Below are 17,661 nucleotides of genomic sequence, written 5' to 3'. Positions count from 1 at the left end.
ATTATGACTCCCCACAGATGGATACCCTTTCACCATCAAAAACATCATCTTTAGAACAAAGAACTCCATGGGAAAGGGACCCTTTTGGAAGGGTATGAGGTTGGTCCAGGCCCTAGGAGTGGGACTAGGAGAGTTTCTGTTGCCATCCAGGGCAAGGGCCAGGTACAGCCTCCAGGACAGCCCTAAGTGTTGAACTCTGTCCTCATTGACCCATCCTTTCCCTGGTCACCTTGATTACTGTATTAGCCTCCCCGTTGACCTCCCTACCTTCAGTCTCTCCCCACTTCAGTCCGTAATAGTTCACTCTGCTGCCCGGATTACTTTTCTACAACAACGTTCAGTCCATATGTCCCGACTCCTCAAGAGCCTTCAGTGAATGCCCACCCATCTTTGCATCAAACAGAAAGGCCTCCCCATTGGCTTTAAAGCACTCAGTCACCTTGCCTCCTCCTACCTCACCTTGCTACTCTACTACTACAATTCAGCCTGCACTCTTTGCTCCTCAACCTACTCACTGTACCTCGATTTCCTCTATGTTGCTGCAAATCTCTCACCCACATCCTGCCTCTAGCCTGGAATGGCCTCCCTCTTCAAATCTGAAAGACAACTACTCTCTCCACCTTCAAAGCCTTAATGAAGATACATCTCCTACAAGAGGCCTTCCTTGACCTTCTTTTTCTCTTCTCCTACTCTCTTCTGCATCACAACATCAGCACAGTGGCCACATTCATTTTCTTTCCTCACTTGGTCCAAACCTGGGAACATTTATGCTGAAAGCCTCCTGTCCCCTTATCACAGGAGACTGATGCAAGATCAATAGCTGCCCACTCTCTGCAGCAGTACCTACGTCTGCTCAGAATTTCCCTCATAAGCAGGTCATAGCCTCCCAGACTCCCCACTTACCAGCCAGAGGCATCCTCTGAATGATTATTTGAATTCAGTCATGCAAAGCAGCTCAATTCTGATGGTTGGGCTATAGCAGCAGCCAGGTTCGGGTTTAAAGAATATTTTCAGAGCCAGATTAATGGCTCATGGTTGCTTTATGAGGACCTAACTAGCCTTCAGCTGGTTTAGAGTACATAATTGACTAGCTGTGGCAGCAAATCAGGAGCACAGAGCCCAGGAGTATACTGGAGTCTGGAAGGAACCATACTCTGCAAGTCCAAGGGAAAAGAACATTCCTTTCTAGATACAGGGGGGCAGAGGGGGAGTGTGCTAGAATGAAATACGGGGAGGAAAACAGGACAAGGAGGACTTGCCCGAGGCCTGGCCAAGATTTGAAGAAAAAAAATGATCACAGGATATTTTTTCAAAGAGTTTATTGAAGCAGTAACAGTTTGGTCAGACATTGGCTGGAAAGAGGCAGTTTCATGATTCTGAAAAACACTTTACAAAAGTACTGCAGCACAAGATTCCGCTGTAAACTAGCCTTTGCTGTAAACTTCCCTAGAGTTATGTGTTCATAAGACTTCAAACCTATTCTTTCTACCTATCCAGGATGGTCTTGCGCTCTTGAAAAACTGCAGAAGGCACTTGAAAGCTGTTTTAGGACTTGGTCAAATTCTTTTGCTTGCTGGTAAGGTGTTGCTGCACTGGGCATCGGTGCAAGTTTTCACTCTAAATCATCATGGTGTTGGGATGTTTCGTTGATGACCTGTGAACAACAAGTTGAGGAGAAGGACCAGGTAATGAGTGAACAACTGTCTGATGGCAGAGGTATGAGATTTAGAAACCTAATCAGATAACTCATGCATGTTACCCTGGTGCTACCTGCAGAACCTCATTTTCCTTTAGAGAAGCTTGGTTTCTCCATTCTGACAGCTTTGTTTCCCAGAAGGAAGGGTGCAGGGTTGAGGGACAGTTAGAGTCTTACATGCATGCATGAGCTGCTGCCCCCAAGACACTGAAAATGCCAGTGGTTCCAAGAAGCCCTTCAGGCAGTAGGGTCTGACAAATGCTTATTCACATTGCAGAAGCATATTCAGTGCAGGAGAGGCCAAAAGGCATCTGGAATCCAGCCCAAAGCTAGAGGCTACCCAGGGGAGCCAACTCATGAACACCCAACAATGCTGTGGTCTTCCTACCTCCTAGGGAAGGTGTTGGGATGACTCCCAATTACCTTTAGCTGTCGGAGCATGCATTAATGGGAACTTCATGCTCCAGGGACACTGAGGTGCAAAAGCTGGCTGCCCATTTAGGGCACTGGCCCTGTAGAGTGGGGCTCAGTAGGGTATATCCTGGGGGCCCAGCAGTGAGGTGAAGGGAATTGTCTTCAGGGTCAGGCCAGGGTCAACTGGCTGAACTTACAGAGAGTCAAAATGTTTGTATGTGTGTGGGTACTGGGGACAGGGAGAAGAAATGGGCCAGGGTAAGGAAGATGTCCCTCTGAGCTTGCCTGCCCTTCCCAGCTAGCCCTGGGAACTGAACTAGTGGGAGTCCTTTCCCATCACCCCTGGCTGGGTGTGAGGCCTATTGATGGTGGCGCATGGGCCCTTCACTTCTTTCTGCAGACCCCTCCTCTTCCCCCCTGACTCCAGCCCCTTGATTTAAGAAATTCACATACCTGTCCATCCCTAGTTTCAACAGTCTTGATAAGGAGTGTTCTCTTGGAATGGGTGTCCACCAGAGGGTGGGAGTCAATGTTGGTTTCTGAAAGATGAGAATAGCAATTTGTCAAAATGAGAGTTTAATGGTTTCTGCATATCACCCAAGAGTTCTCTACACAGGATTAAGAGTCTTGTGTTTACTGCTGTTGAGAATTTTTCTCTTTCACCAGGCACCATCTCAGTGCCTTGGGAGGTTTCAAGAGTTACCAATATTGGTTTCATGATCAGCAATCCATGTACACAGGCTGTGTGAACTTTCAATTACAAAAATGAATAGCTATTCATAAAATAGGGATTTGGGGGCAGTAATCAAAAAGTAAAAAAAAAAGTTTAAGCAACTTTGTTGCCCACAAAAATGAACAGTTACAAGCCTAGGGGTAGTCAATGATCAAGTCAATGAGAACATTGGTATTTAGCAGAATAAACTATTCAGGAATTGTGGGGTAGATTTAGTCAGGGTACATCTTGATTCTGACTAGTTCCTTTTGTCCTAATCAATCATGTGACTGGCTAATTAGGTAAAAAAAAGTCTAAATTTCAGGGGGGCCACATTCTATTATTATCATGTTATTTGTTAAGTGCTTACTATGTGTCAGGCACTGTATTAAGAACTGGGAGGATAGAAGCAAGTCGAGTTGTCCCTTATGGGGCCCATAGTCTCTATCCCCATGTTACAGATGAGATAATAAAAGCACAGGGAACAGAAGTGACTTGCCCAAGGTCACACAGCCAATAAGTGGAAGAGCTGGAATTAGAACCCATGGCCTTCTTACTCTCAGGCCCATGGGCTATACACTACAACATGTGGGCCACAGTCACACTATGCATGGTGTGACAGCCACCCCTGCTTTAGTAGCAACTGTGTGAGTGACGAGATTTCTCTAGTTTCACCCAGTAGAGGCATAATCACCTTGCCTGCCAAATTTGAAGGAGGGTTGGTTGCTGCAGTTTGGATGAAAGAGACAAACTCATCCTCTTTCTGCCACCCCTACCCCACTGCTGGGTCTTCCCCTAAATCCACTGCAGCTTCAACTAGAGACAGCCCCCCATTATTCCAAGGGAGTTCCAGCTTCCCCAAACACAGGTCTCAGCACTTAGGAGTGGCTAGGGCTTTTTCTGATCAGAAGCAAACTTCTGTGCTTCCCATAAGGAAGCTACCAAGTCCTGGAAATGAAATTGCAGTGCTCACCTCTCAGGTTCAAGGAAGAAAAGCTTGGAACCGGCAGGGTAATCCTGTAAAAAGACAGATCATATTAAGTTGTTTCCAGGCAACCCTAAGGATAGATGGCCACCTCCCAGGCTCCCACTCCTCTCCCCTACTTACCTGCTCTCCTCCCCCTCCAGCAGTTTGCGGTAGGTCGCGATCTCAATATCCAGTGCCATCTTGACATTCAGCAGGTCCTGGTATTCACGCAGGTGGCGAGCCATCTCTTCCTTCATGTTCTGGATTTCATCCTGAAGGCGGCCAATAGTGTCTTGGTAGTTAGCAGCTTCAACCGAAAAGTTTTCCTCCATCTCACGCATCTGGCGCTCCAGAGATTCATTCTGCAAGAGAAGAGTAGGAGCTTGGCTATGACCTCATCAAAGACCTGGTGCTCCGAGCGATGCTGCCCAACCCGGTTTGGCCCCATTCTGTGGTCCATGGAGAGGCAGAGGCTTCTCAGCATGAACATGGTGGCAGATAATAATAATAATAATGGCATTTATTAAGCACCTACTATGTGCAAAGCACTGTTCTAAGCGCTGGGGAGGTTACAAGGTGATCAGGTTGTCCCACGGGGGGTTCACAATCTTAATCCCCATTTTACAGATGAGGTAACTGAGGCACAAGAAGTTAAGTGACTTGCCCAAAGTCACACAGCTGACAGTTGGCAAAGCCGGGATTTGAACCCATGACCTTTGACTCCAAAGCCCATGCTCTTTCCACTGAGACACGCCGCTTCTCTAAAGTGTATGTCCAAACGCCTGCAGAAACGTTCTTAAGCCACCTGCCAATTGACTATTCCAAGTAATGGTGGACAGAAGAATGAAACATTGTGCTCCAAGCTGACAGTCAGCCAAGCAGAATTAATCAAAGACATGGGGCTCAGAGTTGTGGTTCAGGAATTACCTGGTCTTTCATGCTAGCTTAACACAGTTAAAAACCTTAACTTCTTTTGTTTCAAACTTGGCTTTAATCACTAGTCTTGATTGCCGATTCCTTCTACATTGGTTAGAAACACATTTGTGATTCATGGGAATATATGTCCATGGGTCAAATGGTTTAAATAGTCCTGTTTAAAATGTCTGTTGGGTGTCCTCATGTAAGGGGCAGTATGCCAATTTAGGAGGCTAGGATATTAGAGTAAAGCCCATTGTTGGTGTTAAGTTAGCCAGCACCAAGCAAAGGGCAGAATTCACCTTGGAGAATTTCCTACAGTGCCAACTTCAGCCAACCCAGTATTTCAGCCCCCACACCCACACCCTCCAGTGTGTACTCACGGTCCCTTTAAGTGCATCCACTTCACAAGTGAGAGACTGGACCTGCCGGCGATACTCATTTGATTCCTGCTTGGCCTGGCGCAGGGCATCATTGTTCCTATTAGCAGCTTCAGAGAGGTCAGCAAACTGTTGAGAAAAGATTCACAGTGGACATCTTAACCCCAGGGTGGATCACAGCCCCTTGATCCCAGTAGGATAGAGGACCAATCAGCTGTGAACAGGAAAGCTGGATCACCAATGAATTCCCCATTCCACTCTCCTGCAGTCACCAGTGCCACCTCCTGTAGCATACAGTGTGGTTCTGCGAAACCCATCTAGGGTAATAGGTGAGTCCTGTGCATGCCACGAGTGCTCCCGAAGGGGAGCCCCCACTCTGACTGCCGGTTTGATGAAGTGAGTGGACGCATGCATGCACCGAATCCCCAATCCCTATACCCCCTCTCCAGATGGGCGACCTGTGCTGACTGATTGGTTTAATCCCCAGAGAGCTGGTTTAGGGACTAGGTTTAGGGTCCCACCCTCAAGGAACACCTTCCCCCAGATTCGCACCTTGGATTTGTACCATTCTTCGGCTTCATGGAGGTTCTTTGCAGCCACATTTTCATACTGCTGGCGGACATCACGCAGGGCAGCAGTGAGATCAGGCTTAGCCACATCCACGTCGATTTGGATGTGCTGTTCCTGAATCTGGGCCTGCAGCTCCTGGATTTCCTAGTGAAGAATAAGTAGAGAAGATCAAGTTCCTGCTGGCTTCCCTGACAAGATCGGCTTAATTTATATTCCCCGATCAAGTGGAAGCCCATTACCTCATCGTGAAGTTTCTTCAAGAAGACTATCTCTTCTTGTAAGGATTCGACTTTCCGCTCGAGATCAAGGCGTGCCAATGAAGCATTGTCAACATCCTAATTAAAATGAGAGCCAAATTACTTATTCTAACCAAATCAACCATTCATGACTCACGTTTGCTTTTTAGAAAACATTCGTTGAAAATAAGCAGAGTCTATCATGCCAAAGCATCCAGAAAGAGTTGAGCTGAGCTTTCAAGTCCGAGGTTCGGAATTTGACCGAATCAATTCCGGTTCTCAATTTGGAAATGCCAAGGTGAGAGGCAATTCCTTGGTAATTAGTCATAATGGTAGGCCCGGTATCGTGAGAGTCCAAATGGGGACTTCTTTATTGAGACGGATCCTGAATGGATCTTGTAGGCCCTGATCACCAATAGGCAGGCAGGTTAGAAAAGCATAGCTCTGGTTCTAACTGATTCTGGCTTCGGAAAGTGAAAAACAGAAGTGTCAATCTATCAGTTCAACTTGCTTTTCCCCTTCTCCCAGAGGACGTCACAGCTTGGAGACAAGGGAGACAATGGGGCCTATTGGAATAAGCACATGACTGGGAGTCAGGAAACTTGGGTTCAGATCCTGGTTCTGCCACCTGTCTGCTGGGTGACCTTGACCAAGTCACTTAACTTCTCTGGGCTTGTTTCCTGTAAAAGGGGAACTTGATCCTTGTCCTGCCTCCCTCATTAACTATGAGTTCTGTGTGAAAAAGGTACTCTTTCCATTCTGATTATTTTGTCTCTGCCCCAGTGGCTAGCACATAGTGAGAACAACCACAGTAAGCGCATATAGTATAGTACTCTGAATACAGCAGACATTCAATGTATACTACTGGATGAATGAATTAATTGCAATATAATGCCTTCTTCCCATAGATGTACTTTTACTGACTGCCACCCAAGCCTTCTCTCTGACATCCCTGTCTTCAATCTTCTACCCAGATCATTTTCCTAAAAAAATTATTCTGGGTACATCTCCCCACTCCTTAAAAACCTCCATCTCTGCATCCTACAGAAACTCTTCAACATAGGCTTTAAAAGCACTCAATCAAGTGCTTCCTCACCTACCTAATCTTGCTACTCTCCCACTGTAAATCAGCCCCCACACACTTCGCTCCTCTAACACCAACCTACTAACCTTACCTCAATCTTGCCTCTGTCGACTCCTTGCATATGCCCTGCTCCATCTCGCAACTCCCTCCCACTTCATCTCCCACAGAACACCACTTTCCTTCCCTTCAAACCCCTATTGAAATAACATATCTTCCAAGCTCTCCTTGACTAACCCCTTTAGCTCCCTATCTTATTTTCTCCTTTCTGCATTGTTTGCACTTTAGTCTGAAACTCACCTCACCCCCACTGCACTTATTAATTCATTCAATCGTATTTAGTGAGCACTTACTGTGTGCAAAGCACTGTACTAAGCACTTGGGAGAGTACAACATAATATCCACATTCCCCGCCCGCAACAAGCTCACAGCCATATGCACATATCCTTGGACTAGTGTTGAACAAATCCTACCAAACAGTTACCTCTCTTGTTTTCTGTGGGGTGAAGGGACAGGTGATCGTGCCCAGAAAAATCTCATAATATGCTATTCCAGGGCAGAGTAGGAACTTGCCTGGAATGAGGATTCCATGGTGCCCACAGCAAAGGAAGAATCAAGACTATGCCATCCTTTGCTGGCCAGTCTTCTGAAAGCTCTTCAGGACTATGATATTTAAGGCAGAGGATGGGCAAGTGGCACACGCCCCCAGCCCCGCCCCCACCCCCAATCCTCCACAAGGTTCTTAGGGTTCTGGTGATCTGGATCTCAGAACAACTCAGGGCCGGAGCCCCAGTTTCCCTTCTCCCCCTGCCCTGGCACTGCCCCAACCTCTTGTCAGGGTGTGTACATCCTCCCCCCTGGAATCTAGTTTCAGAATGAGCATTTAAGTTGATGACCTGCTCAGGCAGCACAATTCTGCTACTGAAGGGATTCTAGTGGCCCCTAAATTGGTCCCTCCCCCACAAGCCAGAGTGCATTTCTTTCCTGCAAGGGAAATGCCAGAGGGATTGTGTATACCTAATCTTGCACCAGATTCAGTTTTGAATACAATTCAAAGCTTTCCTCTCTCTCAAACACATGCCACCTGTCACTTCCTGCTCTTTGTTTCTTTGCAGACTTGCCTGAAAGGAAAGAGCTCTAAAGTGCTGAGGAGCGAACAGAGATGAGCGTTTTAAATCTCAAAGTACTATCTGGAGGCTCTTTAAGTTCTTCTGTTTTCTCCTCAATCCTGAAATGCCTGAGAAATTGTTCTCTAGGCCGTCCTGGGGGAAGTTTGCCTCAACGACCCAACTGGAAAGTAAAAGCCTCCGGCATCGATGGCCCGAGGTCATCCCAGGCTGGGGCCCTGTACATGGCTGAAAACAGATGGGCAGGTCCTGACAGCAAGCCCACAGCGTTCAGAGGCAAAAAATTGGGGCCACACAGTTTTCTACATTCTGCCATTCCTCGAGGCTGCAGCTTGAGGAATGGCTGCAAACTGGAATTAATTTACTTTTGGTTTTTGTGGAGCGCTTACTGTGTGCCAAGCACTGTCCTAAGTGCTGGGGTAGATACAAGGTAATCAGGTTGGCCCACGTGGGGCTCACACTCTTCATCCCCATTTTACAGATGAGGTAACAGACACCTAGAAGTGAAGTGGCTTACCCAAGGTCAGCCAGCAGACAAACGGTGGGGCCGGGATTAGAACCCAAGTCCTCTGACTCCCAAGCCCGGGCTCCTGCAGCGTGGCTCAGTGGAAAGAGTCAGAGTTCATGGGTTCTAATCCCAGCTCTGCCAATTGTCAGCTGTGTGACTTTGGGCAAGTCACTTAACTTCTCTGTGCCGTAGTTACCGCATCTGTAAAATGGGGATTAAGACTGTGAGGCCCCCCGTGGGGCAACCTGATCACCTTGTAACCTCCGCAGCGCTTAGAACAGTACTTGTCACATTGTAAGCGCTTAATGAATGCCATCATTATTATTATTATAAGCCACGCTGCTTCTACCCTAATAATAATAATGATGATAACGGTATTTGTTAAGCACTTACTATGTGCCAAGCACTGTTCTAAGCACTGGAGGAGATACAAGGCCATCAGGTTGTCCCAGGTGGGGCTCACAGTCTTAATCCCCATTTTACAGATGAGGTAACTGAGGCACAGGGAAGTTATGTGACTTGCCCAAAGTCACACAGCTTACAAATAGTGGAGGCGGGATTCGAACCCATGACTTCTGACTCCTAAACCCGTGTTCTTTCCACTAAGCCACGCTGCTTCTCGCTAGAATGGAAAGCCCTCTCCACAACGGCCAAGACGGGTATTTCTCCTGCCTGGTCAGTTGCAGGCGAGGTTTAGATTGGTTCTGTCCCCCCTCCCCCCTTCGACCCTTTCACTCGTTTAATCGTATCTACTGAGTGCTTATTGTGTGCAGAGCACTGTACTGAGCGCTTGGGAAGTACAATTCGACACCTCCTCATCCCGCAATCCTCAATCTGACCGGTTCCTCCACCGCTCCCTTCCCGTTCAACTCTCAGAATCCCCGGGAATCCCGGCTCGGGGGAACGCCAGAAATTAGTTTCAGTCGGAGCCAAGGCGGTCCCGCCCCCGGGGAGGGAAACTGAGGCAATTGGCAGGGGCAGGGCCCGTCGGGAGGGGGAGCCAGACACCGGGAGCGACGACTGGTCCACGCCCGCCCAATCTGGCAGGGGGAGGGAGGTGGGGCGGGGCACAATCCGCACTCCTCCCCTCCCCATCACCCCTCCTCCCTCCCTCTGCTCTACCCCCTTCCCCTCCTCACAGTACTTGTGCGGATTTGTACGCATTTGTTACTCTATTTTATTCATTCATTCATTCGTATTTATTGAGCACTTACTAAAGCAGAGCACTGGACTAAGCGCTTAGGAAGTACACGTCGGCAACATATAGAGACGGTCCCTACCCAACAACGGGCTCACAGTCTAGAAGGGCGAGAGTTAATGATGGGTCTAGATCTATAATTCTATTTATTTTGAAGGTACTGATGCCTGCTTGTTTTGTTGTGTTGTCTGTCTATAATTCTATTTATTTTGAGGGTACTGATGCCTACTTGTTTTGTTGTGTTGTCTGTCTCCCCCCTTCTAGACTGTGAACCCGTTGTGGGGGAGGGATTGTCTCTGTTGTCGAATTGTACTTCGCAAGCGCTTAACCCAGTGCTCTGCGCTCAATAAATACGATTGAATAAATGAATGAATCTCGGGTTGGGGACACGCCCTGCTCGCTGAGCCCAGCCCTCCAGCCCCACTGAACCCCAACTCCAGGAAGAGGAGGAGGAATTTGAATTTCAGCTAGACTTTTCCCCGAAATCCCGGCCCGGACCGCAGCAGTTTTCGGACTTTTCCGCCCGGGGCCACTTTCCGGGGGACCGATACGACCCCAACCCCTCTCCACCGACCCGGTGGGCCCTAAAAGTTTCCCTCCTGGGCCCTGAGGGCAAGGCTAGGGGACACACACCTGTCGGAAAGACTGCAGGGTGGTCTCCGCCTCCTCGCGCTGCAGCATCTCATCCTGCAACCTGCACGACAACGACGGTATTTGTTAAGCGCTTACGCTGGACACATCGGCCGCGGGAACCGGGAGCCTGCATCGGTCCAGCCCGCGGCCGGTCCTGGGGTGGGGGCAGAGAAAAGAGGAGGAAGGGGGGAAAGGGGGGGGAAGAAGGGGGGAAGGGGAGAAAGAGGGGGAAAAGAGGGGGGGAACGGGGGGAAGAGGGGGAAAAAGAGGGGGGGAAAAGAGGGGGGGGGGAAGGGGGGGGAAAGGGAGGGGAAAAGAGGGGGGGAAAGAGGGGGGGGGAAAGAGGGGGGAGAAGGGGGGGAAGAGGGGGGGAAGAGGGGGGGAAAGAGGGGGGAAAGAGGGGGAAAAAGTGGGGAAAAAAAGAGGGGGAAAAAAAGAGGGGGAAAAATCCCACCCACCCCCCGCCCTCCGGATGGTCTTGAAATTCCGGGGAGTTGCGGTCTCCCTGTGCGGGGCGGCTCCCCCAAACAAAGCCAACAAGTTGCGGGGGCGGGCCGGACGGCTGCGGTTAAACTTGGCAGGGCGGGGCCGAGGGGGCGGGTGGGTGGCAGGGGCACCCCGATGGAGACTCCAGACCTCCGCCCCTCCATCCCTTCCTCCCCAGGGCGCTCAGAGCAGCGTTTAGCACCTCGCCAGGGTTTAACAGACGCCTCCCCGATTATTCCCACTAAAGCCGCCCCCCACCCCCCCGCAGCTCGTACTTCTCCCTTAGGCGCTGGACGTCGTCGGCCAGGTTGTCTCTCTCCACTTCCACGCGGGCCTTATCGTTGGTCAGCTGGTCCACCTGGCGCCGCAGCTCCCGCAGCTCCTCCTCGTAGAGGTCGCCTAGGCGCGAAGTGCCCTTACCCCGCAGCTGCTCCAGCTCGGCCAGCAGGATCTTGTTCTGCTGCTCCAGGAAGCGCACCTTGTCGATGTAGTTGGCGAAGCGGTCATTGAGCTCCTGCAGCTCCACCTTCTCGTTGGTGCGGGTCGTCTTGAACTCGGAGTTGACGGCGTCGGCCAGGGAGAAGTCCACGGCGTCGTGGGCCAGGCGCAACGGGGGCAGCCCGCTCCGCAGGCGGCCGGCCGACGAGCGGACGGCGAAGGCGCCGGCCGGGGACGCCGAGTACAGGCTGCGGCCGCTGCTGGGGCGCAGCGCGCTGCCCAGGCTGTAGCGGCTGGACGACACCACGTAGCTGCGGCTGGAGCTGGGTCGCGCCCCGCTGCTGCTGCCGCCGAACATCCTGCGGTAGGAGGAGGACGACGACTTGGTGGACATGGCGCAAAGGTGGGCGAGGGCTGCGGGACCGTCCGGAGCAACCAAAGCAGAGAGCGGAGAGGAGCGGGGCCGCGCCGCGCCGCCCTTATTTCTAGGCCCGCTGGGTGGGGGGCGGCGGGCGGGGCCCCGCTCGGCCAATCACGGCCCGCGCCGGGCCCGCTCCAGCCAATCGGCGGGCGCCGAGGGAAATCATGGGGGGGAGGTGGGCGGGCGGGCGGGCCCCTCTGGTCCCCTCTCCCCGGGCGGGGCGGGCGGCGCGGCCCGTTATTCAGCCATCCATTCAGCCGTTCAGTCGAAGCGCGGCCAATCGTACTTATTATTCATTCATTCAATCGTATTTATTGAGCGCACTTATTGTTCATTCATTCAATCGTATTTATTGAGCGCTTACTGTGTGCTGAGCACTGGACTAAGCGCTTGGGAAGAACAAGTTACTAATAGTAATAATAATAATGCATTCATCGCTTGGGAAGTACAAGTTACTAATAGTAATAATAATAATAATATAATAATGCATCCATCCATTCAGTCAAAGCGCAGCCAATCGTACTTATATTCATTCATTCAATCGTATTTATTGAGCGCACTTATTCATTCATTCAATCGTATTAATTGAGCGCACTTATTATTCATTCATTCAATCGTATTTACTGAGCGCTTACTGTGTGCTGAGCACTGGACTAAGCGCTTGGGAAGTACAAGTTACTAATAGTAATAATAATAATGCATCCATCCATTCAGTCAAAGCGCTGAGCCCTGGACTAAGCGCTTGGGAAGTACAAGGTTACTAATAGTAGTAATAATAATAATAACACATCCATCCGTTCAGTCAAAGCGCAGCCAGTCGTACTTATTATTCATTCATTCAATCGTATTTATTGAGCGCTTACTGTGTGCAGAGCACTGCACTAAGCGCTTGGGAAGTACAAGTTGGCACCATCACTTGTTTTGTTGTCTGTCTTCCCCCTTCTAGACTGTGAGCCCCTTGTTGGGAAGGGATCGTCTCTGTTGCCGAATTGTACTTTCCAAGAGCTTAGTACAGTGCTCGGCACACAGTAAGCGCTCAGTGCGTGGCTGAGTGGAAAGAGACTGGGCTTGGGAGTCAGAAGTCATGGGTTCGAATCCCGACTCCGCCACATGTCTGCTGTGTGACCTTGGGCAAGTCACTTCACTTCTCTGAGCCTCAGTTCCCTTATCTGGAAAATGGGGATTAAGACTGTTAGCCTCACGTGGGACAACTTGATCACCTTGTATCCCCCCCAGCTCTTAGAACAGTGCTCTGCACATAGTAAGCGCTTAACAAATGCCATCATCATTATTATCATTATTATTATTATAAATACGACTGAGTGAATGAGTGAATGAATGACACACACACTCCGGCCCCAGAATCCACGCCCCCTGGCCAGGCTGGGTGGCTCCCGACCGCATCCTCTGTCCGCAGTTACAGGGGCGGGTTGTCCTGAGCTCAGTTGCTGCGTGGCCGGGGCCTCGGACCGTCCCTAATCCGGAATTCCCCCTGGGAGAGCCGAGAGGGGCCCATCCCCCGCCAGGCTGCTGGAAAAATCCATTCATTCACCCATTCAGTCATATATATTGAGCGCTTCCTGTGTGCAGAGCACTGTACTAAGCGCTTGGGAAGTCCAAGTCGGCAACAAATAGAGACCATCCCTACCCAACAACGGGCTCGGCGAGGGGCGGGTGGACAAGGGATCCGGGAAATTTCTTTTTAGAGCCGGGGAGGGCGGGTAGGGCAAGTCTCCGCCTGGTAGAATAATAATAATGACATTTGTTAAGCGCTTACTATGTGCAAAGCACTGTTCTAAGCTCTGGGGGGGATACAAAGTGATCAGGTTGTCCCACGGGGGGCTCACAGTCTTAATTCCCATTTTCCAGATGAGATAACTGAGGCACAGAGAAGTGAAGTGACTTGCCCAAAGTCGCACAGCTGACAAACGGCGGAGCCGGTATTAGAACCCATGACCTCTGACGCCCAAGCCCAGTCTCCACTGAGCCACGCTGTCTCTCAGAGGAGCCGAGGGGGGAGAGTTGGAGAGGTTTTGGGTTTTTATGGTATTTGTTAAGCCCTTGCTATGCATCACACCTTGGGGTAGAGACGAATTAATCAGGTTGGATACAGTCCCTGTCCAGCGTGGGGCCCACAGTCTAAGTAGAAGGGAAACCGGAAAACTGAGATACCGAGCAGTTTAAAAGCTTGCCCAAGGTCACCCAGCAAGCAATTGGCAGAGTCAGGATTAGAAACCATGTCCTCTGACCCCCAGGACTGAGCTTTTTCCTCTAGGCTATGGAGCTTTTCCATAAGGCTTTTTTCAGCCCCATCTTGGTTTCCTTTGGGAGTTCCTCCAAGCTAGCGGAGTAGGTAATAACAATAATAATAATGGTATTTGTTAAGCACTTACTATGTACCAAGCACTGTTCTAAGCACTGGAGTAAATACAAGGTAATCAGGTTGTCCACGTGGGGCTCACAGTTTTAATCCCTGTTTTACTGATGAGGTTAACTGAGGCCCAGAGAAGGTAAGTAATAATAACAATAATAATAATAATAATAATGATGGTATTTGTAAAGCACTTACTATGTACCAAACACTGTTCTAAGCGTTGGGATAGATAAAAGGTAATCAGCTTGTCCCTCTTGGGGCTCACAGTGTTAATCCCTATTTGACAGATGAGGTAACTGAAGTACAGAGATGTTAAGTGACTTGCCCAAAGTCACACAGCTGACAATTGGCGGAGTCGGGATTCAAACCCTCGACCTCTGACTCCCAAGCCCATGCTCTTTCAACTAAGCCATGCTGCTTCTCTGAAGGTAAAATGCTTCTCCCCGTCTTTCAGTCCCCGGGAGTCCGGAGACCCTTGGCAATCGCAGTCCGATCTCCCCGTGGGCCTCTTTGCCGGCCCTCACCTCGCTTGCTTTCTGAGCAATTGCGTTGGTGACATAATAACAATAACAATAATAATAATAATAATAATGGTTTATTAAGTGCTTACTATGTGCAAAGCACTGTTCTAAGCACTGGGGAGGTTACAAGGTGATCAGGTTGTCCCACGGGGGGCTCACAGTCCTAATCCCCATTTTACAGATGAGGTAACTGAGGCACAGAGAAGTTGTGACTCGCCCAAAGTCACACAGCTGACAGTTGGAGGAACCAGGATTTGAACCCATGACCTCTGACTCTAAAGCCCGGGCTCTTTCCACTAAGCCACGCTGCTCACAGAGACATGGGCCTCTGTGAGGCTGCAAGGGCCTGGCACCACAAACCAGCTCCCTCGAGGGATGGAGAATGGGCGGAACCCCCAACCACAAGGATACTGCCGAGGCATAATGATCACGGGGGACCAGTGAGCTGAATTGGGAGGGACGGGAGTCCCAGAGGCACGCCCTCTCCAAACCCTCTAAGTAGAAGATCCTCAGCCTCACGGCTGACTCCTTTGAGAAAATCCTGATTCTGCCACTGTCTGTCTGTCTGGGATCAAGGGGCTTGTGTTGGCAAATGTTTGGGATATTCAGGCCTCGAGCCTCCCTGCCCGGCCTGTCACTTGGAGGCCTTTCGGTAGGGAGCCTGGAGAATCCAGGAGCCAGCAGCCATGAACAGGAGCACCCAGAGGAATCCGGGGCTGGAGGAAACATTCCTACAAGCGAAGCACCATGGCTCAGTGGAAAGAGCAGGGGCTTTGGAGTCAGAGGTTGTGGGTTCAAATCCCAGCTCCACCAACTGCCCTGTGTGACTTTGGGCAAGTCACTTAACTTCTCTGTGCCTCAATTACCTCATCTGTAAAATGGGGATTAAGACTGTGAGCCCCCCATGATGATGATGATGATAATGGCGTTTATTAAGTGCTTACTATGTGCAAAGCACTGTTCTAAGTGCTGGGGAGGTTACACGGTGATCAGGTTGTCCCACAGGGGCCTCACAGTCTTAATCCCCATTTTACAGATGAGATAACTGAGGCCCAGAGTAGTTAAGTGACTTGCCCAAAGTCACACAGCTGACAATTGGCAGAGCTGTGATTCGAACCCATGACCTCTGACTCCGAAGCCTGGGCTCCAACCTGATCACCTTGTAACCTTTCCAGCGTTTAGAACAGTGCTTTGCACATAGTAAGTGCTTAATAAATGCCATTATACAAGGTTTATCCCACAGAGAACCCAGATAAATGATGAGTGGCTCTGCAGTGGACCACTCACAGACATTAGGCAAGAAAATCAGTCCCTAGGACAATGACTAATGCTTCTGAAGAGTTCGTTTGCAGGGCCTTCATCTTGGGAACAAAAAGTAGTATTTATGGAGGACATACTATGTACAAGCCACCATATCAAGGTATGATTGAGATAGAGGACATCACTTTAGCTCTCAAAGAACTTTCAATCTGGCAGGGGAGGCACAAAAAAATAATTTCCAGATAGGAGGAAGTAGTGCTTAAGTAGGCGCGTTTAAATTAGCATCTCCAAAAATGCTGAGAAAGAGGGTGGCCCATTGGAAAGAGCACATGATTGTGAGTCAGGAGACCTGGGCGATAACTGGGGCTCTGCCATTTGCCTGCTGAGTAACTCTGAGCCAGTCACTTAACTTGACCTCATCTGTTCTCAGAAGGAATGGACTGTGAGCCCCACCTGGGACACGGACTTGATTGTATTGTACCTACCCCAATGCTTAGCATATAGAAAATACTTTACAAGTAATATAATTATTACGATGCTGTGCGAGAGTCCCGCCCAGCAGAGGGGTGAAGCGACGTGAAAGTACTGAGATGATAGTTGGGAAAACATGACCTGGGGAGGAGAAAAATGAATCAGGAAAATCCTTTTGAGGAAAGAAGGATTTCACAAAGGTTTCGAAGCTCGGGCGATCAGAGGACTGATTTGAAGGGGGACGGATGGTGTTCCTGGCAGAAGAAAGGGTGTGAGCTACGGGGTGGATGTGGGAGAGGCAAGGATGAGACAGTGACCTTGAGTGGAATGGAGAGTGTGAGCTCTCAATGGTGAGTGTACAATAGAAGAAGAGAATGGATTGGTAAGAGGAAAAAGCTGAAGAAGTGCCTTAAAGCTTATGGTCAGCAGTGAGGTGGGTTTTGCAGGCATTGACCAGAGGATAGAGAGCCACTAAGTCCCTCATAGACTGCTTTAGGAGGAAGAGAAGCAGCATGGCCTAATGGATAGAGCAAGGCCTGGGGGTCAGAAGGACCTAAATTCTAATCTCAGCTTTGCCACATGTCTGCTATGTGACCTTGGACAAGTCACTTAACTTCTCTGTGTCTCATTTCCCTCATCTGTAAAATAGGGATTAAGAGCCCCATTTGGAACATGGAGTATGTCCAACTTAATTACTCTATATCTATCCCAGTGCTCAGAACAGTGTCTGACACAAGTAAGTGCTTAACAAGTACCCTTAAAAAAGTGTTCCAGTGGTCTAGCGCAGAGAAACTACCGCAGATGATACTTTAGGTTCTAATCCCAACTCCGCCACTGTGAGCTGTGTGACTATGGGCAAGTCACTTCACTTCTCTGTGCCTCAGTTACCTCATCTGTTAAGTGGGGAATAAGACTGTGAGCCTCATGGGACAACCTGATTACCTTTTATCTCCCCCAGTGCTTAGAACAGTGCTTGGCACATAATAAGCACTTAACAAATACCATTATTACTGTTATTATTATTATTATTGTTATTATTTAGGAAAATAAGTAAATGAATTTAAAGATAAAAACAAAGGAACAGAAAAAAAATGTACCACTTAGAGTGTATCTTCTTAACCTAGAATTGTTTAGATTGTGAGCCCTTTGTGGACTGTGTCTGACTAGATTATTTTATCTTCCCCAGTGCTTAGAACAATGCTTGAGACATATTAAAGCACTTAACAAATATGACTATTATTATTATTATTATT

General features: G+C 49.3%; 1 protein-coding gene across 1 annotated transcript; it reads right to left on the bottom strand.

Moving 5' to 3' along the window:
- Positions 1-1,302: 1,302 nt before the first annotated feature.
- Positions 1,303-11,777, bottom strand: VIM (vimentin). Its single transcript, XM_038755784.1, has 9 exons — positions 11,199-11,777; positions 10,438-10,498; positions 5,894-5,989; positions 5,637-5,798; positions 5,088-5,213; positions 3,931-4,151; positions 3,796-3,839; positions 2,564-2,649; positions 1,303-1,654 (listed from the first exon to the last, which is right to left on the bottom strand). The coding sequence occupies exons 1-9, from the start codon at positions 11,753-11,755 to the stop codon at positions 1,613-1,615; spliced, it is 1,395 nt and encodes a 464-aa protein (XP_038611712.1). The 5' UTR covers positions 11,756-11,777; the 3' UTR covers positions 1,303-1,612.
- Between the last annotated feature and the right edge of the window lie 5,884 nt (positions 11,778-17,661).

This window comes from Tachyglossus aculeatus, chromosome 13 (assembly GCF_015852505.1).
Source record: "Tachyglossus aculeatus isolate mTacAcu1 chromosome 13, mTacAcu1.pri, whole genome shotgun sequence".
In the NCBI taxonomy this organism is placed as follows: domain Eukaryota; kingdom Metazoa; phylum Chordata; class Mammalia; order Monotremata; family Tachyglossidae; genus Tachyglossus; species Tachyglossus aculeatus.
Note: the sequence above shows the minus strand (reverse complement) of the source record. Positions and strands in the feature narration are given on the sequence as shown.